The sequence below is a fragment of the Diadema antillarum genome, unplaced genomic scaffold, assembly GCF_040938485.1.
Source record: "Diadema antillarum isolate AM-2024a unplaced genomic scaffold, OU_Dant_1.0 scf00000170, whole genome shotgun sequence".
Taxonomy (NCBI): Eukaryota; Metazoa; Echinodermata; class Echinoidea; order Diadematoida; family Diadematidae; genus Diadema; species Diadema antillarum.
Genome location: NW_027271059.1, coordinates 3,192,957 through 3,219,279, shown reverse-complemented (window position 1 = coordinate 3,219,279; position 26,323 = coordinate 3,192,957). Strand labels below are relative to the sequence as shown.

The window sequence follows — 26,323 nt, the reverse complement described above, 5'->3', positions numbered from 1 at the left end:
ATTAGTACAAGAAGACTAGTGTATTCATATTATACCATTTTATAGGCAAATTGTTCAATAATAATCTACACTAAAATATACTGCAACCTTAAACAAGTAGGACTGTTTCAACTCGTTAAAACACGCAAAAACATGCATCAAATTGCACCATTTGCAACATCAAAATGCAAAAAGTTCTCACCGTGGGAGGGGGGACACCCCCCTCCCACACCCTCCCCTACCCCCTCGCTCGCTCCACTCGCTCGGGTTTAGTCGCGTTCATGATATTCAGTGAAAAGAATTGATACAAGAAGTGTATCTAAATTATACCATTTTATAGGCAAATTGTTCAATAATAATCTACACTAAAATATACTGCAACCTTAAACAAGTGGGACTGTTTCAACTCGTTAAAACACGCAAAAACATGCATCAAATTGCACCATTTGCAACATCAAAATGCAAAAAGTTCTCACCGTGGGAGGGGGGACACCCCCCTCCCACACCCTCCCCTACCCCCTCGCTCGGGTTCAGTCGTGTTCATGATATTCAATGAAAAGAATTGATACAAGAAGTGTATTTGAATTATACCATTTTATAGGCAAATTGTTCAATAATAATCTACACTAAAATATACTGCTACCTTAAACAAGTGGGACTGTTTCACGTCGATAAAACGCGCAAAAACATGCATCAAATTGCACCATTTGCAACATCAAAATGCAAAAAGTTCCTACCGTGGGAGGGGGGACACCCGCCTCCCACACCCTCCCCTCCCCCCTCGCTCTCTCCGCTCGCTCGGGTTCAGTCGTGTTCATGATATTCAATGAAAAGAATTGATACAAGAAGTGTATTTGAATTATCCCATTTTTTAGGCAAATTGTTCAATAATAATCTACATCAAAATAAACTGCTACCATAAACAAGTGGGACTGTTTCACATCGATAAAACGCGCAAAATCATGCATCAAACTGCACCATTTGCAACATCAAAATGCAAAAAGTTCTTACTGTGGGAGGGGGACACCCCCCTCCCACACCCTCCCCTACCCCCTCGCTCGCTCCGCTCGCTCGGGTTCAGTCGCGTTCATGATATTCAGTAAAAAGAATTAATATAAGAAGTGAATCTAAAATATATACCATTTTATAGGCAAATTGTTCAATAATAATCTACATCAAAATGAACTGCCACCATAAACAAGTGGGACTGTTTCACGTCGATAAAAAGCGCAAAAACATACATCAAATTGCACCATTTACAACATCCAAATGCAAAAAGTTCTTACCGTGGGAGGGGGGAAACCCCCCTCCCACACCCTCCCCCCCCCCCCTCGCTCGCTCCGCTCGCTCGGGCTCGGTCGCTTCGCTCCCTCGCAGACTAACCGCCCCCCCTAAGATGAAATCCTGGCTATGCCGTTGCTTAGACTGCAACATTTCCTTTATTTCACAAAGAGGTTAAACCATGTCTTTTAACACCTGCTGTGAGAGTTGACCAGCATTTCTTAAATTGCTATATACATGTTACCCTTATAAGAGAGGTAAAAAGTTTTATGTACAGTCCCAACAACTTCACTTAACGAAAAATATACCATTATGAAATGTAAAAGGCACTCGCTCTTGCAAATATGCAGGAAATCGACATGTGACCGCAATAGGAATCATTCTATCAGTACTTCTTAGCAGTCCCCTTCGCATGTATTGAACTCTGTATAGATAGAGTATGTGATATAATGTTCATTATGTGCAATTTGAATGGAGTCCAATTTCTTCACTTAAGTTTATTTTGTGTCAGCACTTATGAGGTATCGGCGTTTATTGCTTACCAGCCATCTAATTATCCGCTTTGAGTTAAATAAACGGTCACCATTGGCTGTGGTAAGATGATTCTTCTTGATCAAAAAAACTGAGAAGGCCCAAAGCATCAGCTTGATTAACAATTGGCACCTATCCAAAATAATAACAACAACAACATCAACAAGCAAACATAAGTGTCGTACCTTAGGTTTTTTGCGGTCATCCATGCTCTTGGTAATGCACACAAAATCTACGTATTACATAATTTTACATGTGAATAAGTTTAAAAACACCAAAAATGCAAAAGCGGCATCTTAAGGCCGTGACCGGCGCAAACAAATTAAACTTATTTTACATCCGTTGTCATAGTAGATTTAGTAAACTGTGTTGAAAGTAACTGTAATCTTCAAAAAACTTCTATAAATGTCTAAAACGGACTAAACAGACGAATATGGCATTATCATATTTCACTGCGGTTCCAAGTAACTTTCCTAGCAAGTCTAAAACATGATGGGAATATTAAATCTTGTCTTCTCAACTTTTAGCCAGAATTTTCCCCCACCATAAGTAAAGATAAATCATAGTACATAGTAACAGCCTGGCATGTTTTCCAGCTAAGGGTGCAACCTGTATTTTTTAGATTTAAAAAAAAAAAAGTTTTAGAGCGAAATTTTTCCTTGCACCGGCAGAAGGTAGTACAGTTGAATTCTTAATGGGCTTCTTTGCCTCATTCCCTGTGGTATATTGCACCAGACATGCCATAAGTCTCTACACAAGAACACGGTCATGTCACTCCTAAATATGGGTGGAACCTTTCAAATGCTGATGTTTTTTTTTTTTTGCTCAAACTTTAGTAAGAAATGAAAATCTTGCCATCTTCAACTCTTTTAAAGTGTTACAAAGAACTGCACATATTTTGCTTCGTATACAAAGAGATTAACGTTTGTAAGTGCAGGTTTTAGAAAGAATGCATTCATAACGTGTCAAAAAGAGTGTACATCAAGCAACCGTACATCGTCGGATTTTTAATTTCTTAATCATGCTTTGCTACTTTGTAAGAAAACACTGCAAGTCAGATCTCCAGAAATTGTCTGGCTTTAATATGTAGATTGAAATCTAATGTGTCTACATAGCTACTCTCCGAAGATAAGATTTCATTTCGGAAGGACGCCTTGCCCTCCAAATTGGTTGCAGGGGTGACCATATGAGCACGTATACGTGTTGACATGTTTGTATTTGCCAAAACTAACATATCCACATTCTTTGTCAATGTGTTGACAGATTGATCTTTCCATATTTATGGTTATGCCATCTTAGCAAAGCTATTTGAACATTCATGATGATAGACATGTCTGGTAGCACTTCTTTATTTTTGCTTTGCTTTCAGAAAGAATCATAACAAACACTTGGTCAAGTCTTGCGTTTCATGGAGTTGAACGAGTGACATCAGGATACACGAGTCTCCATCAGCTGCCGCGTCATATTCACACGGTCAAGTCAAGAGAAGAAGCTGTTCAGGTGCATCTTGATATCCATCGTTTGTCACACTGTGTAACGTCAGAGTGAGAGAGAGAGAGAGAGAGAGAATGGAATACGTAAATATCTGGGCTGGGCAACTGATAAGTTGGTGGAATATTAAAGCTCATCACTTCAGGGTTTAACTCTCCACTCACGTCTTGTCCGATACAGCCTTGATCAGGCCAGTATAGCGTGTGCATCGTTATAGTCTATGAACTCTTGTGTTTACCACGTCCATGTTTGTATGTGTGTGTGTGTGTGTGTGTGTGTGTGTTCGTGTGTGTGGGTGGAAGGGGGGGGGCATGTGGGCATGTGTCTGAGTCTATGAGTTCATTGATATTACACTTCTTTATGAACAGTGTATCAGTCTGTTTACTATGGTGTGAAGCACCTCGAGCCTTTAATCAGAATTGAAAATGGCGCTTTTATTGTTTGCACGTAAGTAAAGATGTAATATTACTTTTTCTATGAGGATTCCAAATCCTAAACAATGTATTAATTCCGCGAGGCTCTTCTTTTTTCATCCCTTTTCGAAAAACATTAATGATAACGATTGTAGAGGAAAGGAATCGAATTACGGCCCTATATCACATGTTGTTGCTTCCCTCTGTCTTCGTCTACCCAATCACGCGCTACTTTACCTCAATTCCGGGATATTCGTAAATTCAGCGTGACACTCTTAAAGGGGAAGGCTAGTAACTGATCAGTGGGAATCAGTGGAAATGCTGGGAGATGATTGTTCCAATCCTTATGGGATTCATTCAAGAGTTCATTGTATATCTATTGTTGTGTGAAAATGATTTGCTTCAGAATGGTCTCATATTCAAGTAATGTGCAGTTTAATGCTTCCAGGTTAGCGTCCCTGGTCAGTGACAGAGCATTAATCTGCACATTACTTGAATATGAGACCGTTCTGAAGCAAATCATTTTCACACAACAATAGATATACAATGAACTCTTGAATGAATCCCATAAGGATTGGAACAATCATCTCCCAGCATTTCCACTGATTCCCACTGATCAGTTACTAGCCTTCCCCTTTAAAGCCATAGCAATGCCTACAATAATAATCTATGAATAATATATTATATATGTGACCGTGCACCTCAAAACAAACAAAAAGTCGCCAGATATGAATTTTTGGTTAAGACCATATTCTGAAAGAGCAGACTTTAAGCTTTAAAATGATGTATAACTCAAATGAAATGGACTCTCCTAACCTATCTAAATATTGGAAAGAAAGCACAAACTCAGGAAAAGAGTGAACGAGAAAAGTGGCTCTGAAGTACAATATCTATTCAAGCGCTTAATCTTTACCAAACCGTGCTGACTGTGTGATGAATGGGACAAAAACAGGAAGTAAACCACCAGAGTAACAACAATGAAGGGATTATCAGATTAAACCGAAATTAAGCGTGCCTCATTAACACATTCTGTCCATACTTAATGCCAACTTTCAAAGCAGTAGCACTATCCTTTCAAAAGTTATTAGAGTTGAAAGTGAAGAGTGTAGACAAGGTTTTTCAGAAATGAAAAAGGGATTCTAAAGACATACCTAATCACACTATTCTATCAAAAATGTTCGAGATAAACTGCTAAAAAAACACACTTTCCTGCCCGTTTTATGATACCAAATTTTAGCATAATGTAAAAGAAGACCCGCTCTTTCAGAAAATATGAAAAAGTCAAGTTCGGCTAGGTTGACCCATTTCACTTATTTTCAGTCCTCACGCAAAATCAGTGTGTGCGACTTTATGTTCGTTTTGAGGTACACTGTCACATATGAAGAGTTTGTTCGCAAAAACCGATAAGTCCATATTTGCCAAATGGAGATATTAGCGATTATAGGTCAAGAAAAATAAAGAGAATAATAAGAACTTTTTTTTCTTCTTTTGACCATAACTTCAAAACTTTACGTATGTAGTGAAAAATATGTCATTCAAAAAGTATTATTTTGTACTTTATGACAGGGACCGTACTTCAAAATCTTCAAAAATGGACTTATCTGTTTTCGTGAACAAACTCTTCATATATATATATATATATATATATATATATATATATATATATATATAATTATATATTATATATTATATATTCACACACATAACATGCACTTCTCACACCCACGTATTGAGATACACAACTAAAGGAATTGTTCCAATAATATCTCAATGTCTGCATTCGACGATTGACATATTACCAGGATCAAAGTAAAGACAATGTTTGCTGCAAACTTACCTGATACACCACCCGAATCAACGCTTACTATGTTGTGTTACCTTGCAATGTCTGATTCCTGGTTTAAGAATAAAACACATCAATGCAAATATCAATTGCTCAGCGAGCGGCTGGATGAAACAAAGATATTGCATATCATTCAGCTTTGTTTATTTGTTTGTTTGTTTGCTTTTTACGACTACTCCGTTTTGTGGGATACAGACTGCATTGTTATAATCCAGAATTAAAGTTTTATTCAAATTGCAACATATTTTAATACGTACCATCCTATGCACCTACTCCAACTGATATGCTCGGAAAAGAAACAAATATGACTCCTACGGGCTCACCTGTCATAATTTCGTAGGCCAGGTCTAAGAATCCAGCCTCGTAGACTTTATCGCTCATCTGTCTTTTCTCCTGCAATGCTTTTTCTAAAGATATACATTTATGGGAATAAATAATATAATGCAATACCATTTATCATAATCTTACTTCCTTCGTGTTCCCCAAAATTGTTGATGGGTGCTGCATACTCGAAAACACCAATGTGAGAATAGAAAACAACAAGGGAAAGAAAAATGCCTACCTTTTCATGCAACGTTATATTTCGATCTTGATGCAAATTTTCTGATGACGTTAAGTCATTGTTTCAAACCAAAAGCTGAAGCGCAATTCTAAATCATTACACGAATATGGGGAAGAGGACCAATTATCATGTAAGACACAGAGTACACTCTTAAAACATCCGAGTCAGAACTGACCCGGAACTGGGTCCGTTAGGGTCATACACCGTTCCGGGTCAAAAATGACTTGGAATTTGGTTATGAAAACCCCGAATGGGGTCAGCCTGACCCAATTCATGACTCTGAATGGGTCATATGTGACCCCATTCCTTGTTATTTCTGACCCAGAACGGTGTATGACCCCAACGGACCCAGTTCCGGGTCAGTTCTGACTCGGATGTTTTAAGAGTTCTATGTCAACACGCTGCAGATTCCATTTTGGGTCTTGTTGTCAGGCTCTCTCCGAAGTCATCATTAGCAATTCCACATTCTACTTTCGTTTCCCTCTCTTCCTCTTTCCCTCTTCCTCTCTCTAACTTTCTATGCAGAGCTTGACGGCGGGCACCATCTGGCTTAATAGCTGTACATGTTAATTTTTGTGTGTTACTGATCATATCCTGGCGATAGTTTTAACGCAACAACACTTTATAGTGTGTAAAAATATACCAAAGTAGGCTTTAAATCATGCAAATCATGTTGTAATCCGGAAACCAATAGCTCGGTCACAGTAAATAGTTCACATTTCACATCGGCATCACATAGGCATACCCCGATTTTCTTATTTGGCACCATTACATCATCTGGTCTTACATCTTCTATCCGTTCTCCGTTTCTTTTTCACAAACACTGATTACTCGGGGCTTACAGCCAAACAAGCTGTAGGTCCCGTCATACTTCTCTTTGATCAACCTCATTTCCAGGCGATTTCGATTTTGACCAGTTATCATTACATTATTATACTGTGTTATCACCATGTATATTGTTTGTGTTCTGCACATTGTTTACAAGGTAAAAGAATTTGTTTGATTTCTGTTATAATGTTCATAAATGAGAAGTATGGAAAAAAAGAGCGTATAATCTTTATAAGGAATTATGAAGGTACGACTCGTTGTCATAATATGATGCCTATTCTCGCCACTGTGGCTCCCAAGCAGTTCAGTGTATACGATGCCATGGTATCGAGGGCATGAAGGATTCTATACTCCGAGGTAACCTCTGCTCGAGATAATCAATGTGATCCGTCGGCCATTGTTACCACTGTGAAGGATTTAAACGAAGGATCACCTGTTTAATAGTTATCTTTACCTCATCATATTATATTTCTAATATGCGGAAGCAAGGCATCCAGAAAGGATAGAACATATCATTCGAGTTAGAGGAAAATAGGACATTTTTTTTTTTTATTGTCAAAATAATGGTTTACATTTTTAGTATAGTTCTTTTGTTTTTTCTTTTTTTTTAATCACATAGGCATACCCGATTCTCCTATTTCGTACCATTAAAGCGCCTGGTCTAATCTTCTATCTGTTTTCTGTTTCTTTTTCACAATCACTGATTAGTCGGGGCTTACAGCCAAACAAGCTTGCTTTCATGTATGTCCCGTAATAATTATCTTTGTTCAACCCCATTTCCATTTCGACCAATCATTACAATTGCTGTGTTATTACTATGTATATTGTTTGTTTTTGCACATTGTTGACAAGGTAAAAGAACTTGTACTATTATTTCTGATGTAATATTCAAACGTGAAAAGTATGAAAATAAATGAATTGAAGAGAATTTGATTGAATTGTTACTAACATTCAGTTTATGTCGAATCGACGTGCATCTATCAATAGAATGCCAACATCTGTGAAAACGTACGAAGAAGATTCCATACACCCAAACAAAAGGAAAACTTTCGTGGAAAGTTCATAATGCTATCATATACCTTACTGAAATAATAATAATATCTTGAGTAACAACATTCCCCTGTCCTCTACAGGTGGAAAGATGTTAGCGCTGTTAATATTCCAGAAAAAAAAAATATGTGAAGTCCATGAATGTGTCCATATCCCTTTAATAGTACAAAGCCATCCCAAGCTATTGGAGCATCAAAGATTTCAAATCCATAAATTATGATTAGATCGTCTGATTTCCTTGATAAGTCATTAGATTCCAGTGATATTGCTGCATTCACCACATCTAAAAGCTCGTATTTCGGTATACATTTTCCTTAATACAATACAATACAATTCAATTCAAAATTAATTATCACGTTTTCAACAGAAAAGTGGTCCGGAGTCCATTATACGAAAAATATTGATCGCCAACCAAAACATGTACATCAGCATAATTAGCATAATGAATATCATGGCAAGCGGACTAACCAGTTTTGGAATCTAAAAAGAGTTTGGTTGATGAGCCACTCTTGCCCTGCTCCACCCATGTCTCAAGCAATTCTACGATGCAGCTCTCTTTGTGTGCACCAGGATGCTCCCTTTCCATACCCAACACTTCGCACAGCCGATCGGCTTCACTCTCAGGTATTTGACGCGCCAGCTCTTCGAGAACCTCCCTACTCGGGACGCAGTCTCTGTAGTCACCTGGTAACAAGCATTAACCGGCATAACACAAGCGACACAGAAACACAAACAGAACAGGTAAACAATAACAAAATATGTGATGGTAGATTCAAGAATGAAATGAGACATTCCATTATATTATATGTCTTAGTCAAATACCGGTTAGTGATTGGCTAAACACAGTCACGTGATGGAGGTACATTCGTTATATTCGCCCATGGGCAAACATTCTTGTAATAGTTGGGGCCTAAGGGCTCAAAATGCGTTGTTTGGTTCAGATTCTTCTAATTTGGCTCATAGGTCCCTTGTACCATACTCTTTCAATTTTTGATGGGCGCCAAGACTAAAAACCCTTGAGGCTGTCATATTGTTGGAATCCAATATGGCCGCCATCCTGGTTAAAGGTCAACTGCAGTTACAAATTGAAAGGGTTGATTAATGTTATGAATCCCATGTGGAAGATTTTACGGGGTTGGAGAATGTGATTCTAAATATCATTTCTGCAAATCAAGGTCACTATCACCTCTCAAGGTCACTTTCAAGATCAAATAAGGGTCAAATCAGGCATTTTGTGCATTTTTCGAAATGGCGTCTGTGAGCATTTGACTGCAATTCACTGGTACCCATATTTTGTCCCATTTGTCATCTCCTCCATACTCCTTCAATGGTCAATTAGGGCCAAGATTGGTTTCATCCTCCTACATATCCATAATGATTATGACAAATAAATGAAAAACTATATTTAAGTTTTCACTATTTATCAATTGTATGTGGTCAGTTTTTCCTTTCTTTGTTTCATTATATGTATATATATATATATATATATATATATATATATATAAATATATACAGTTGTATATACATCTTTAAATACGGTTGCCATCCTATTCCAAGGTGCCGAATCAGGGTGCAATGGCAAAGAGGGCAATAAACACGCCTAATCTTCTTTTGTCTTCGTTTTTCCTTCTGACGAGATAGCTGGATAGGCCATATGCAACTAGCTGGTCAGTTGTATGTACTTGGGCTGGAAGACTTTACGGGTTTATGCACCTTGAGTTTTCCGATAACGGAATGCCGATTCGGGATCTTTTCATGTGTCTGGGTTTGTGATTCTTTCACACAAGGGACTTCCACTTTTTATATCTAAGTGAAGAAGGGGCAAAATGTTGTGCCTCTACTAGAGGGGACGATATGACAACACACACCATTTCTCAGCTTGACTTGAGATAAGTGAGATTCGAACCCGCGCCGGAACACAAGTTTTTAAACGGCAAGCCATACGCTACCGACTGAGCCCCCTCGTCGCCTTTCATGGTCAATTATATAACTTTCCAACTGGCAAGCGATATGATTCTCCTCCTACTGAAATTTGTGTATGCCAGCTCTCCCTTGCTTCCGGGGAATCGAGCTCCTCAATCCAGGTCAGACCAGTATTCTACGGGTAGTTAACTAAATTCGATCATTAAAGTCCTTTGATGGCAGTATCGTATCAGACTCTGTAGGTGAAGACAATTAAGCTGAAGGTTTTTTCTTATCTTTTTTAATTCTCTTTTTATCAAACGAAACCGTTTCTTTACTGAAAGCGCAAATGACTAGGGAAACTGAATACCTAAAGATGTTGTATGGGATACTGATTCTGAAGAAAATAATCTTAACATTTTTTGCACAGCAACACTGTGCAGTCCTCTGACAAGAGATGGTGATGGCACCACTCAAATCTCAAATTATGATTGGAAGATTGTAGCTGCTCCCTGAAAATAAAGATTGAAAAATAAAGAACTGCCCTCACTTATCAGCACACAGATATCCAAGAATAAATGGGACGGACAACTAATCCTGAGCACCTGATTCGAGACGGAAATATCCAACAGGAATTGTGATCTCACAACCTTCAGCTTTCCAACAACCTAGATGCGATCTACGCAAACATATCCTTACAAAGGATGACATAATGTTTTCTGAGAGCATTTTCTGAATACAGTATACAATCGCACGGATGAGCATAACATCACATTTTCGGTAGTGTGCTTTTCTTAAATCCATTTTATCTGAGGGAGTTACGAGTGGGTCGTGGTATTGAAAAGATAAAGGCCTTTTCAGCTCTTTCCTGTACAGCATACCTCTCTTCCAGAGCCCAACATCAGGCACTGCAGGGTGCGACAATACTTCCGACTTGCTTTGATGTGGCAAGCAAAATGCCTAAGTAGTATGGGTCAGCAAACCAGAGCTCACTGACAACATTAGCTACTTTAATAATTGTGCCCATGTCCAGCAAGGACTGATGAGCAACAATGTTTATGGGGCAGCCTGCGTCATCTCGTCATAACGTGGGAGCAGATCATCAGAAATCACCCTATCTGACGTGATCCCTGACTTCAGGGAGTGGAGTTGGAGGAAAGATGGCACAGGTACATGGCAATTACTAGTACTATCATCCACTCTCCGCAATGCTTCAGTACCAAATTTCATTCTTCTGCACCACAGCTATTTCAAGGCATGCATTGGGAGGTGGAAAACATGGACATGGAAAAAAATAATGAAATGAATGAATGAATGAATGAATGAATGAAGGTAAAAATGCACAATGTAGAGCAGGTGTCAGACGAGCCATGGTCAGTAGTTTGATATTGCTGCAAACTTAAAGTGGGGGGGGGGGGGTGTGGATTGAGGGCCTATCTGACGGGAGGAGACATTGTCGCAATGCCAGCGTCTCGAAGAAATTATTTTTCCTGTCACAACTAACACGATTTCCAGGGCGACGTCCAAAACGTCTTCAAACAAGGGGACAACTTATTTGCTTGGAAGTCATGGGGATGTTGGCACGGCTTTTGCAGTCGCAGGGACTTATCAGAGACGTCTTTTCTCAGCGACATCTACCTTTCGTCGCCCTTATGTTATTACGGTCTCCACAAGATGTGGGGACATCTCGAAGATGTTGCAGACAAATTTAGTCCCCACGACATGGCCACAGTGACGGAGCCTTCGCAGAGACGTCTCGGAGACAAGCTGGAAGACGGAAATAGTCTCTGCAAAAATCGGAAATGTTCGATTCTCCTGCGAATCCTGGAGATCGGGCTCGTCTCCAGGAGATGTGCGTCGTAGAGATGTTGCGGAGAGTAGAGTTGCAACCTATAGTCTTCAGACCAACGAGATACCAACATATAAAGTGTTGTGATATCATACCAATTTGCGTCAAAGCACTTTGGATAGAATCTTAATAGACCCTAGAAGGTGTCATGAAAGTTGTACTATAGCATATGTAATCTGTACCCTGTTAATGGTGTCACTGTGGCACCTGTGAAATATGCTTGTTCCCTACATGGCGTCACCAGGACAGTCATGTTCTCTGGACGGCATATTTAGCTGTGGAGGCATATCAATTTTCTATAAGGACTTTAGAATCGAACTTTCTTACACCAGTTCGAAAAATGCAAATTGATGCCAATCTGATGTACTAAAAACTCTCTTAAACACGACAGATTTTATTTTCTTTTTTCATCCAGATTAGGAGTGATCTTCATAATCATTATTCCATTGAATTTAAATCTGAATTATGAATATCTCTTGTGATTGAGGATCGCTGAAAGGCAACAGAGAAATAAAAACACTTCTCTTTTCAGTGGCAACGTCAAGGACGCTGGTAATATAGAGAGTAGCCCCCCCCCCCCCCCCCCCCCCCCCCCCCCCCCCTCGTTATTGCTAAACGATTAGTATATATTAGGTAGCAATAGGATTCTATTGCAACTGATTGACAAATTGCCCTACATCGACGTAAAATTGATCAGTGTTTTAGTAGTAGCCATGATAAAAACTCATGGGCGTACATACTCGAGCAGGATTCGAACCTACGACCTCCTGATCACGGGAAAATATGTTAATAGTTGATTTTGATCAATAAAACCCCAAAATATTCATGCTTTTATGAAATTTGCCTGTAACCACAGTTTGCATTGAAATTGTACACGAATTCACGTTTTTGAGCAACTTTTGGTGTGACCCCCCCCCCCTTCCCGCCTAGTTATGGTTAAACATCAGTTTTATGACCTTATCAAAACGAAGGTGAATAGTCAAAAGATACAAAGTTGCAATACCTATAACAATTCCCATGGCAACCGGCTTAAATTCAGCTGCATGCATGATATCAGCCAAGGCAGCACGATGGTTGCAATCTGGTGGACACATCATATTCCTCCACTCTTCATGTTGCCTTGGATTTTGTCTCCGGGACGAGTCTTGACCACAGTCGGATGTTCAATGCCCAGCTTTCCGGCTAGATGATCAGTTTTCATCCGTGTTGCCACGGCCATCAGATCGCTGGTACTTGCTTCGCAATCTATTGTGACGCCAACATTATTGTAAAGGTGATTTAGTCATGATTAAGCATGTTGCATACACAAAGTACGTCCAATTGATAGCTACCACAGCTCCGTAGCCCCTTACGAGAAAAATCCCCATGACATGAGTGCACACTCAATTGAGTGACTACAGCTATGTCACTTGCTCGCCCGCTCAGGTCACAGACTTATTGGAATATTATAGACTCTTTCGAGTCCCATCACTCTGTCGATACAAATGTTTTATATGAGAAAAACTACCATTAAAACTATAAGGCAATATGACCTTGATTCGAAACGGGTAAACTGTGGATGATGAGGTAGGTTAGTAAACATTGTGCACATCTAGTTGGAGGTGGACACTTGTAAACTTCAGAAGTACAATCCCTTGATTGAATCGATAAGCATTTGTAATATTTGTTTGGTGTAAAAGATGTTTGAGCAGACACTTCCCTTGAAAATGTGAGAACTAAGTTCAAAATTTGATTCATCTGAACATGAAACCTGAAATATTATATCTTTCGTGAAGTTCATTGAATCGTTAACCTTTATTCTAATACGTATGTCTACTGAAAATAATCAATTTTACGGGTGTAGAGACCTTCACCCTGTCAAGTCTTGTTCCAAAACTCAGTTTAATCACGAATGAATATGTTGCACTTTCTTGGATATAAATATCAGTAAACAAACGCTATGCACTATTGATGAATATGCAAGCTTTGTGAGTATGGATAGTACACGCTGCAATAAATTCATATATTCTTTTGCATTGTAACATATCCGCTTTGAGATGAAGACATTCAAATATTCGTGATACCTTTATTGTCTGTGATATGATAACCATGCTCGTGCAAACCATACATTTAACCGATAGTGTGTATGTAGATGGAAGATGAACTCTCTATCAAAACTAAGCATGAACCATTACCATTCTTATTTACAGTTAAATCTGTCTTAGTTAACTCCTGTCTATAGCGGCCACCTGTCTATAATGGCCACCTTTTTCATTTCCCTTGGGTGGCTGCTATAGATAGGTTTGACCGTCCCGAGCCTCATTACTCTGTCCCATACAAACGCACTATAATAGATCGAGAAAATGCCATTAAAACCATAAAGCCACAATGACCTTGATTGAAAACTGATAAGCTGTGAATGATTGGGTAGGTTACCAAACGCTCTGTTGGAGGTGGACACTTATCAACTTCAGAAGAACGATCCCTTTTGCCTGAAATCATAAATATTTGGAATATGTTGTTGTTGTAAATCGTGTTTGAGCAGACACTCCCCATGCAAATGTGAGGACTAACTTCAAATGTTTATTTATCTGAACACGAAACCTGAAAGATAATATTTTCCAGAAGTTCAGTGTAATTGTTAACCTTTTTTCTAATACGTATGTCCACTGAAAATAATCAAGTTTACGGGTGTATAGACCTTCATCCCTGTCAAGTCTTGTTCTCAAAACATAGTTTAATTACAACAAAATACTCCAGTACGTTGCGCATTTTTAGATATAAATATCAGTCAACACTCCTATGGAAATAACTATTCATTCGCAGTGTAGCCGCTGTTTAGCTCTATCACTTCTGGTGCCATCGATTTTTTTCCTTTTTTTTTCAATCCTAAATATTGAGGCCTTTGCTACCACCCCCTCCCTCCCCTTCCTTTTATAACACGAACCTATAACATTTGCTTATAGAGAAAAAGGATGTTTTTGAGGTCACTCCACATTAAAAAAAAAAGCAACAACACAAACAAACGGGGGGGGGGGGGCTAGGTTAAACAAAATTAGAGCCTATCACCATAATGGTGCTTCCTGCAAAGTTTGGTGAAAATTTGTGAAGGATTTGTCCCAAGAATATTACTGGTGAAGGTTCATGCGCAGTTTTGATATCATCTTTGTACACAAGATCCGTGAAGTAAATGATAATTTGTACATTTACTGCTGAGACGATTGCACATTTCCCGGCTCCACATGGGGTTTTGTCTATTATTATCATCTATGACAATAGTTATTTCCATAAGTTTACTTTCTTCTTCCTAGAAAAAGGCCCATTCTCAGATGCAAGGGAGAGTTCTTCCTCTTTCAGGCTGCATGCTGCCCAATAAGGAGAATAGTTCTGATGAATTACAAAATGCAACGTTAAAGCCTAAATAATAATTCGATCATTTCAATCCTTCAGATAATACTTTTGGGTAGTCAGTTTGATTTGCTGTGATTTGAGGGGGAAATCATTTTAGTTTTCGAGTTGCGTTCATAATTACTTACCAAAATAGAATATTCGGGCTATTTCCATATAACCGCACTTTCTCAGTAGCTTGGGAAGCGCTATGCTGATTTTTCCCACCGTCAGATTGTTTGTTCTCCAAGTCATTTTGTTGTCGTACAACTTCATTTGTTCCCTTTTCACTTCCTGCTAAGCAATAATCAACTTGAAATTGGCTCAACCGTTGACTGTTGTAACCAAGAGCTTTGGCGAATGGGTAGACATCTGTCATGAGCAGGCGCCTGGCCAGTCGGGGAATCTCAGCTCTGAAGGCTACGTTGTATCTTTTCTCCGCAAGAATCTCCTCTGTGAACAATTAAATATGTGAAACCATGCATCAACTAGTCCGGGCGTACCAAAACACACACACACACACACACACACACACACACACACACACAAACAACCATTGCCTCAATGGCGCAATTTCATGGAAAACCAGATAACTTCGCATAACGCTAGACCATCCAGCTCATTTATGACGTCATCTAGTTCATATCACGTTTATTTCAATCAACATGGGGATTGTAAAAGGGCTCTGTTGTGCTTATCTGTACATAAAACATAAATGTAACATGTGATTCGAGACTGGGATCATTTACATGTTAGGATGAATATACGTGTGGATAATGAATTGCAACGAATGAATAGTGTCATTTGCAAAATTATAATCGTATTCTAGTGAAAACATTGTTCCCCTTCGGTAATTGTAAATCGTCCCTGCACTACATCAAGTAGATTTAGTAGTCATTCAATTGAATATGTGACCCTGCACCTCAAAACAAACAAAAAGTCGCCAGACATGAATTTTTAGGTAAGACCATATTCTGAAAGAGCAGACTTTAAGCTTTAAAATGATGTATAACTCAAATCAAATGTGACACTGCACCTCAAAACAAACAAAAAGTCGCCAGACATGAATTTTTAGTTAAGACCATGTTCTGAAAGAGCAGACTTTAAGCTTTAAAATGATGTATAACTCAAATCAAATGGACTCTCCTAACCTATCTAAATATTGGAAAGAAAGCACAAACTCAGGAAAAGTGTGAACTGAGAAAAGAGGGTCTGAAGGACAGTGTCTATTCAAGCGCTTAATCTTTACCAAACCGTGCTGGCTGTGCGATGAATGGGACAAAAAAGCAGGAAGTAATCCAGCAGAGTAACAACAATGAAGGGATTATCAGATTAAAATGAAATTTAGCATGCCTCATCAACACATTCTGTCCATAATTAATGCCAACTTTCAAAGCAGTAGCACTATCCTTTCAAAAGTAATTAGAGTTGAAAGTGAAAAGTGTGGACAAGGTTTTTCAGAAATGAAAAGGGGATTCTAAAGACACACCTAATCACACTATTCTACCAAAAATGTTCGAGATAAACTGCTTAAAAAAACACGCTTTCCTGCCCGTTTTATGATACCAAATTTTAGCATAATGTAAAAGAAGACCCGCTCTTTCAGAAATTATGAAAAAGTCAAGTTCGGCTAGGTTGACCCATTTCACTTATTTTCAGTCCTCACGCAAAATCAGTGTGTGCGACTTTATGTTCGTTTTGAGGTGCACGGTCACAAATGGACACTCCTAACCTATCTAAATATTGGAAAGAAAACACAAACTCAGGAAAAGTGTGAACTGAGAAAAGAGGCTCTGAAGTACAGTGTCTATTCAAGCGCTTAATCTTTACCAAACCGTGCTGGCTGTGCGATGAATGGGACAAAAAACAGGAAGTAAACCACCAGAATAACACCAATGAAGGGATTATCAGATTAAATTGCAATTAAGCATGCCTCATTAACACATTTTGTCCATAATTAATGCCAACTTTCAAAGCAGTAGCACAATCCTTTCAAAAGTTATTAGAGTTGAAAGTGAAGAGTGTGGACAAAGTTTTTCAGAAATGAAAAAGGGATTCTAAAGACACACCTGATCACACTATTTTACCAAAAATGTTCGAGATAAACTGCTAAAAAACACACTTTCCTGCCCGTTTTATAATACCAAATTTTAGCACAATGTAAAAGAAGACCCGCTCTTTCAGAAAATATGAAAAAGTCAAGTTCAGCTATGTTGACCCATTTCACTTATTTTCTGTCCTCACGCAAAATCAGTGTGTGCGACTTTATGTTCGTTTTGAGGTGCACTGTCACATATGAGATCATTTTTCTTTATTTCTCGAACGTACCGAAAGACGTAATCTACACGTCATTTTTTCACTTTCCTAAATGAGCCGAAATATATGGAAATGCATGGACATGTTGAGCCAATGAATCTCAATAATCCTTCCTTTTGATCAAATTTCCGCAGCTATGTTTTGCTCTGCAAATATGCATCACATAAGTATGTAGCACTCAATGATAAAACGGGCAAGCAAACACACGATGATCAAATCTTGTCACATTGCACGCGAGTATATCCTGTGCTACTATTGAAAATCATGATTCTCAACCTCCAACCCCGAGCTTCCCTCCAACAACAAGTGTTGTTTTTAACCTTTTATAGTAACCGATAATGCTTTACTAAAAAGATGATTCTTCATTTAAAATGTTTCTCTTGCAAGTTACTGACAAATTGCTTGTCATAGACGTAGTCATTCAGCATTAATCATTCAACGTTTTAGTTTAAGCCATGATAAAGAAAAACATAGAACAGAGCTACCAAGTCTCACGCATTTTGCGTGAGACTCAAGCATTAAGGGACCATCTCACGATCTCACGCATGACACCCATTTTTTTCACGCATCGGACGAAGTCTGCAACTTGGGCCTATAACAATGAGCATAGCTCAAAAGATTAAAGTGATAGTTGCAATTGAAGGTATATTTCCCATTTGTCTTTCAAAATAAGTAAAACATAGTCACTTAAGTATGCACCTGATCGCACCATTAAGAGCTAAACATTGAAAAAGCTCCCTACCGTGGGAGGCCACGGGGGAAAAAAAAAACCCTCCCACATCCTCGCTCGCGCGCACATTCGCATGCCGAGATGCCGAGTCATGAAAGTCTCACTCATAAATTTTTTTTGAACTTGGCATCCCTGATACTAATGCATAATAATATACTCGGCAAGGGCTATCAAGGGCTAAACTTAGTCGTGGTAATAGAACCCTTTAATTTTTAATTTTTACAATTTACAATGACTCATCACTGTCGTGGTGTCGTAGGTAATAAATGTGCAGTTTAATGCCCTGTCACTGTATCCAGGCATGCTAGCCTGGAACCATTAAACTGCACATTATTTGAATATGAGACCATTCTGAAGCAAATAATTTTCACACAACTATACTCTTAAATAAATCTCACAAGAATTGGAACAATCATCCCCAAGCAGTCCCAGTGATTCCTACTGATCAGTTACTAGCCATCTCCTTTAAACACGATTTTTTAAAGTTAAAGGATTACATCTTGAATTGTCATGACTTAGTGACCTTTGTTTGTCTCCATTACGTTTTGAAGAGTTTTAGGCCATTCTAACTTAAAAAACCAACAACATCCAATCACTTCAGAATAGCAATGCAAAGTACGTGTACATTATAAATGCGATTTCGTTTGAAGTGAGGCACCACATTTTAAAAATAAATCAACCATTCTATTCAAGATCAACGAAGTAAGCTATAACAAATTCCAAATAGAAGCTAATTCTACCGTATTTGGCATTCGTCTTTTTCAAAGCTTTCCTGATCCTTTCTCGCTGGCCTGCTCTCCTTCTTCCCCTCTCCCTTTCAAGCGCTTGAACGATGTCCATATCATCTACAGACTCTGGGCTATCAAGGTTTAAGTCTTTGGCGATACTTCGCACTACCTCCGGGTCGGCATACTTCCTGATGAGTTGGATTTCGTCGATGGTTATGCTGCTAACTAAATGTAACAACAGCAACAACACAAAAGAAAATAGGCCAGGAAGAATCTGTGCCTTTTATCAATGTCTTATCTGCAGCCAACCATTACTCTTGAAATGGATGATATCGACGTGTTTTTGTTTGTTAGTTGTTGTTACTTGTGTATTTTGATGTAATTCCTATTCTTATAACGATTTGTATGATTTTGTGGACCGAGTCACTCGACTTGGAATCCTATTGATGAGTAAGACACCACGCAATAACGACCAACATCAATTCTATCCTCCCTTCCAATCGCCTTGCAAGAGCATAACACAAACTAAATAACTAAAAAAAAAAGAATAACAAAACGAAACAAAACTAAACTAAAGAACAAAATTCAAACTCAGAACAAGGTTTCACATGTTCTTGAAGGTTGCTATGGTGCGATATCTCTGGATGTCGACGTGAAAAGAAATTAAAACTTCAGTCTATTTGTAGCAGGTCGACAAGAAGTCATTAAATCTAAGACTTAGAAGAGGCAATTTCGACTTCCGAATAGATTTGAAAAAGTTGACTGACGAATGTATCTGTACATACACACAGTACACATTATTACATTCTCTGATTTCAACACATACTTTACAGGGTGCTTCTTCATAGTTGATATTGTTGTTTTCATAGCATATTCTTTTTTCCTCAAGTCAGAAAACAATAAAAAAAGCTTAAATGTACATACAAAAAAGTAGATTTAAAAGGAAAAAGAGAAAAAAGGAAAATAGATCTTTCGGAACCCTCTAAAGGAACAACGTCGAAACTTATAAAACAACAAAATACACAAATAAAAAAGACTAATAAAAAAAAACTCAACTGCTATTATCACATTCATATTTATCATCAACATTAAAGCAGCTTCAAGAAAGACGGAAAGGTATTACGCCTCGATTTAGTTACGCTTTCAGGTGGTCTTTAATCATTTTGTTTGTCTAAATTCTCTTCAAGGGAATAGTGAGATATTATAGGACATAAACATATTTGACGCCTCGAAAATCATGAATCAAGCTTTGGCAAACAATACGTGGTCTCCGAGAAATACTTACCTAAACCTACGTCTTCTTTGCCTTCACTACTGGCTTCTTCCACGTCTTCCTGTTTCTTGATTTTTTCCAATCCTGATTCGGTGTCATTTTGCTCTGTTTTTTGACCAGGAACGAACACTAACAAACTCAATCATTTCATTCTTTGGTATCGTCATATGATAATAATATGGTATATTTTTACACTCCATTATACATTGGCAAAGGCAGAACAATCTAAAGTTGACATTTTTTTTTGGACTGATATCTGGGATATAGATATGCATATAATCGGTCATACGTGGTCAACCTCATGTATTCTATCGGACAGCATCAGGGTTGAAGGGGCATATTTCCTGTTATAGCATAGTCTTTTTTCTTTCTTTCTGTCATTTTAGCTTTTGTTGAGAAGATAATGCACATACTAGAAAGTCGAGCAAAAAAGAAATAGGCAGCTGTCATCAATGACATACATTATGTCACAGTGCTAGGTATGTTCTTAGTTTCATTCAATTTGATTTTAACCATTATGAAAGCAAATTTCCATGAACTTTATAACGGGCAAATAAATGAAATGAAATGAAATGAATGATTGATTATAAGAATATACATACCGACAACAACCCCATTCTTGTTTGCAAGAACAATGGTCCCAATGAATACGTACATGACGTATACGGGCCTTCGCCAGCTGGATATGCGACCCCTTATTATTTTCAAGTTAGAAGTTTCTGACTCTTGAAAGCATAATGCTGCAGTACAATGTCATGTACTTTACTATACAGTGATTGCATGGAAAGCAAAGCCATCCCAACATGTATTAACGAATAATAGCTCCAATTTCATCTTAGTCTATTCGAGTACACAAGGTATGTCGAAAAGATTATGGAGTCGACGTGAAAAAATAACGAATGCTTACCCCTTTCGTCTTCCTCGGATTCATCTTTGGTTTCAGACAACAGCGCGGCTGTACATGAAGGGAAAACAATGACAAAGCAACATTCCGTCATCATGGTCATTCAGTTCTGCATTATACAGGGAGTGATTATCAGCCCATGCAAACCCATAAAAAATTAGTCTAAAATGGCAATATGTGGAGTTTAATTGCGTTTAGATGACCAACCACGAATACATAAATCAGAGTTTTGTCCGTCTTCTGTGGAGATTAGTGACATGTTTAGGAAGTAAGTGTACCATGGGAGCAACCCAAATCAAGCTAATTGGCCACTGTCGGGGTACACTTGTTGTTAATTAAATAATGATTATGTAAAGTAGGCCTAACCATACTAAGAGTGCAAAAGTGCAAGTCATCTTGATTCAACTTTCCTCAATGTCTTAACTGTTTGCAGTGGTGTCACTCTCCTTCTGACAGGTGGTAGAGAAATGCATTCCGTTGACATGGATGATTACCCATGTCAGCCTTCTTCATATCTTTTTCCCAAGTTTTCCTTTTCTTTTTTAATTCCAAGCTGTTATTGATCTTTCTCCCCTAAACCTTCCCTTAAATTTGTGTCTTGAAACAGTTTTTTTTCCAAGACAGTAAATAATATTCCTATAAGCTGTCCACCCTGATTAGTTTCAAGCGAGACGTCAGCGAGGCCTCCTTGAGCAAGCGATGCAGAGCATAAGTAGGGCCTATTATACAAAATGCTTTTGAAAATAACAGTTTGGATTGTGTCCTAGTTGCACATTACCCTGGTCAGTGGCGGATTCAGAGCGGGGCGCACCAGGCGCGCACCCTCTCTTTATCTATTTTTAAACAAAAGAATGAAAAGAACAAAATGGGGGGAAGGATTGGCTCTTGACTCCCCCCCCCCCCTTTAATTTTGTAAAGGCTCCTCCCCTGCTGGTTGCAAGCACTATATGTTAGCTGACATTTTGAGATGCCAATGTGTGATTTTCTATGTTTTATTGTACATAACTTTGTTATTTTTTTCACTATCTTCACGACTGATTAGCATTGTTAACACCATTATACGTGTTGAAATAAACTGTATTACTTGAGGTACAGTTCCTCGAAATGAGCTGTACTCTTGATAGATTATCGCTGAAGCTCTCTCTCTCTCTCTCTCTCTCAAAAAAAAAAGGTATATTGCATTTGATTCCGTGCCTCAGAAGACTTATTACTCTCAGATGGCGTGTCTTTCATCGAATTCTTGACATTACTGCGATGGAATAGACAACATTGCATATTAGGCCTTTGGTGAAAAGAACATGTAGTTCCTGTTACCATCGTATTCCTACTTTCAATTTCACTGCCGTTATGCTTGTCCTCATTCTTGTGCTCAATTTGTCTATTATCATCGTTTGTGCAAAATGTAACGAAAAATACAATATTCGGTTTTCTTATCGCATTGAAATTATATTGTACCTTTTAAACAACAGTTTTTCTTTAGAAACTGAACATTTGTTCGAGGCTTCTCCGACATAGCAACAAGTAGTATATGCAAACTGGATTTTAGCAATTAATTATCATTTAAGAAGAGCAGGTAAACGGAATAGCTCGTGTCGTTGTTTCCGGGAATGAAACATCCATCAATGTGAATACCTTATGAAAACGGTTTAATTGAAATTTTTGTTTTTGTAAAAACAGAGATAAGCTTCAAAGATAAAAAGACGCACTTAACTATAACAATATGTTGCAATTGCACCTATTGCTTAAAATGCTTCGGTAACATCTACTTTTCTCTTCAGGTTTCGTCTCTTCCCATTACTTTGTGGTGCAGGAAAGGAACAAAAAGCAGTGATTTCTCAAAGAATTACTCAGTGTGAATAAAATAATGTGTGATCTGATGACTGAAGTAAACATTAAGACAAATTGGACATAGCGCTATAGAGCTATTATCAACATTTCCTTTCCCATCCCCATCGTGTATCTCACAATAATCAAAAGACTTCAAAAAGATTCCAAGTATTTGTAAACACTATAACCTCATCCATACCCATCAACATGCGTCATCCTTCTATAGTGAATTGCTCGTCTATAATCAATCTTCTCATAGGGCAACTAACGACAGATTGCGGTACAAAATTCGATGTGTGTCCAATCCACTTGTAGACTGCCTACCTTCTTTTCCTGATGGTCTCTCCTGCTCGTTTTGGATGGATAGCATTGGCTCCTTCTCGTGGTAGATGGCGCATTGGTCTTGCTCAATGCATATATCTGTGACGCAATCAAATAATTCATGAAACGAGAAGAGTGATTTTGACGGAATCGTTGCAACAAGCAGATGTGACATATTAGATATCTGACATCGGCTTTGTTTGACGCGATATTCACATATGTGACCGTGCACCTCAAAGCGAACATAAAGTCGCACACACTGATTTTGCGTGAGGACTGAAAATAAGTGAAATGGGTCAACCTAGCTGAACTTGACTTTTGCATATTTTCTGAAAGAGTGGGTCTTCTTTTACATTATGCTAAAATTTGGTATTATAAAACGGGCAGGAAAGTGTGTTTTCTTTAGCAGTTTATCTCGAACAGTTCTGGTAGAATAGTGTGATTAGGTGTGTCTTTAGAATCCCTTTTTCATTTCTGAAAAACCTTGTCCACACTCTTCATTTTCAACTCTAATAAGTTTTGAAAGGATAGTGCTACTGCTTTGAAAGTTAGCACTAATTATGGACAGAATGTGTTAATGAGGCATGCTTAATTTCAGTTTAATCTGATAATCCCTTCATTGTTGTTACTCTGGTGGTTTACTTCCTGTTTTTTTGTCCCATTCATCGCACAGCCAGCACGGTTTGGTAAAAATTAAGCGCTTGAATAAACACTGTACTTCAGAGCCTCTTTTCTCAGTTCACACTTTTCCTGAGTTTGTGCTTTCTTTCCAATGTTTAGATAGGTTAGGAGAGTCCATTTGATTTGAGTTATACATCATTTTAAAGCTTAAGCTCTGCTCTTTCAGAATATGGTCTTAACTAAAAATTCATGTCTGGCGACTTTTTGTTTGTTTTGAGGTGCAGGGTCACATATCATCGGGGGAACTTTTACCATCTGTAGAACCCGATTACAGGCTCCCACTCTCGTTTTATAGGCCCTACGACAAAAAGTGGATAACTTCAGAGTACGAAGGTGTGAAATATCATTTAAATCGAGCTCATTATAAGAAGGGTTTTACTCACTGTTTCTCTACTCGCCCTCCCCTTCGCCCATTTGTCGCCTCTATGTGAACTTAATTTGTTATCGGTATGCTATTTAACATCATAATAGCATAACAACAATCACAGTATAGTATTTGCTCTGATTGTTCGTAGTTTTATAAAATGCACCACAGCCTACATAGAAATTCAACGCTTTTCTTTAATACAGAATTAAACCTATATATATATATATATATATATATATATGTGACCGTGCACCTCAAAACGAACATAAAGTCGCACACACTGATTTGGCGTGAGGACTGAAAATAAGTGAAATGGGTCAACCTAGCCGAACTTGACTTTTTCATATTTTCTGAAAGAGCGGGTCTTCTTTTACATTATGCTAAAATTTGGTATCATAAAACGGGCAGGACAGTGTGTTTTTTTAGCAGTTTATCTCGAACATTTATGGTAGAATAGTGTGATTAGGTTTGTCTTTAAAATCCCTTTTTCATTTCTGAAAAACCTTGTCCACACTCTTCACTTTCAACTCTAATAACTTTTGACAGGATAGTGCTACTACTTTGAAAGTTGGCATTAATTATGGACAGAATGTGTTAATGAGGCATGCTTCATTTCAGTTTAATCTGATAATCTCTTCATTGTTGTTACTCTGGCGGTTCACTTCCTGTTTTTTGTCCCATTCATCGCACAGCCAGCACGGTTTGGTAAAGATTAAGCGCTTGAATAGACACTGTACTTCAGAGCCTCTTTTCTCAGTTCACACTTTTCCTGAGTTTGTGCTTTCTTTCCAATGTTTAGATAAGTTAAGAGAGTCCATTTGATTTGAGTTATACATCATTTTAAAGCTTAAACTCTGCTCTTTCAGAATATGGTCTTAACAAAGAATTCATATCTGGCGACTTTTTGTTTGTTTTGAGGTGCAGGGTCACATATATATATATATATATATATATATATGATTATTAGAAGAAAGAGCCTCAAGTACGCTTATGGATCCAACGAATACAATTTTTTTATTACAAAATTTTCGGTCTGCCTCAGACCTTCGTGAGTGCAAAGACAATGATGGACAATGGACAATACATATACATATATATATATATATATATATATATATATATATATTTACCTGCAACGTCTTGTCGATCACATTTTTCAGCAGCTTTTCGAAGTCGACATCTGCACTCTTGGCTCGACACCCAGTCTTCCAGCAGCCTGTCTGTTTTAAACAACCATACTACGTTCTCCTTGTTTCTGGCATCTATATCTTCTTGTGTTTCTTTACTTAGCGACTCGAAGTGTCGTTTGGTTATAGCGAGGGCCAGTGTCTCAATGTCCGCCTTACCAAGCGGTTTTTTGTTCTTTTCTGAACCTGTATAAGATACGAGACCGGAGACAAATTTTTAAATAATAGGAATCACTACTGCAGCTTTTTTCTCCTTTTTTTTTTTTTTTTTTTTTTTGGGGGGGGGGGGGGGGGTCGAAATCAAGCTGTGCACTTGCCACATCATTAATACTCGGACAAAAGACAGGCTTGGTATGATTATTATGGTCTTGACGGTACCGGAAACCTTGTTTGCACAACGACCAAGAAAAAAAAAGGAAAAAAAGATCAATTCTTAAATTTAGCCTTGCTAGATATATTAAACGCGTCTCCATAACATCATATACTATAACTGTTTAGGACTCCTTATTGATCCTTGGAGAAATTACTATACATTACGGACACATGCGTTCTTGTTGTTGCTTTTTTTCTTCTAATTATGAGTATTATTATTCTTTCTTTTTTTTTCATTTGAATGCAAGCAGCACAATCTTAATGGGCTGTCATACAGCCAATGTTTCTCGGTCACGGTCTTGAGGCAACGAGGAGGTCAACTATAATGCTATATCCATGCGGTCATGTTGTTAACACCGGTAGATGCGTCCTACTTTCGTGGGAACATTATCAAGAGGAACTTGGCGACATTATGTTAAACGCGTATAATTTCTGGTCACATTAAGACTTTTTTCCCATTACGATTGGGTGAGTCGTTGGAAGCGTTATACCTCCTCCTGAAAAAAAAAAAGAATGTTAATC

General features: G+C 38.2%; 1 protein-coding gene across 1 annotated transcript; it reads right to left on the bottom strand.

Annotated features, from left to right (window-relative positions):
* Positions 1-8,441: 8,441 nt before the first annotated feature.
* Positions 8,442-21,283, bottom strand: LOC139722702 (uncharacterized). The gene is made up of 5 exons (XM_071633994.1): positions 21,050-21,283; positions 20,155-20,247; positions 18,882-19,094; positions 15,324-15,548; positions 8,442-8,662 (listed from the first exon to the last, which is right to left on the bottom strand). Exons 1-5 carry the CDS (start codon positions 21,147-21,149, stop codon positions 8,442-8,444), a joined length of 852 nt encoding a protein of 283 aa, XP_071490095.1. The 5' UTR covers positions 21,150-21,283.
* Between the last annotated feature and the right edge of the window lie 5,040 nt (positions 21,284-26,323).

What these genes read in the sequence shown, in the direction of transcription:
- LOC139722702 (XM_071633994.1), bottom strand. Translation starts at nt 21,149, where the DNA reads ATGACCATGATGACGGAATGTTGCTTTGTCATTGTTTTCCCTTCATGT. An exon ending in ATCCGAGGAAGACGAAAGGG is followed by an intron (nt 20,248 to 21,049) that starts GTAAGCATTCGT and finishes GTCAAAAAACAG; the next exon opens with AGCAAAATGACACCGAATCA. An exon ending in AAAGACGAATGCCAAATACG is followed by an intron (nt 15,549 to 18,881) that starts GTAGAATTAGCT and finishes AATTGTTCACAG; the next exon opens with AGGAGATTCTTGCGGAGAAA.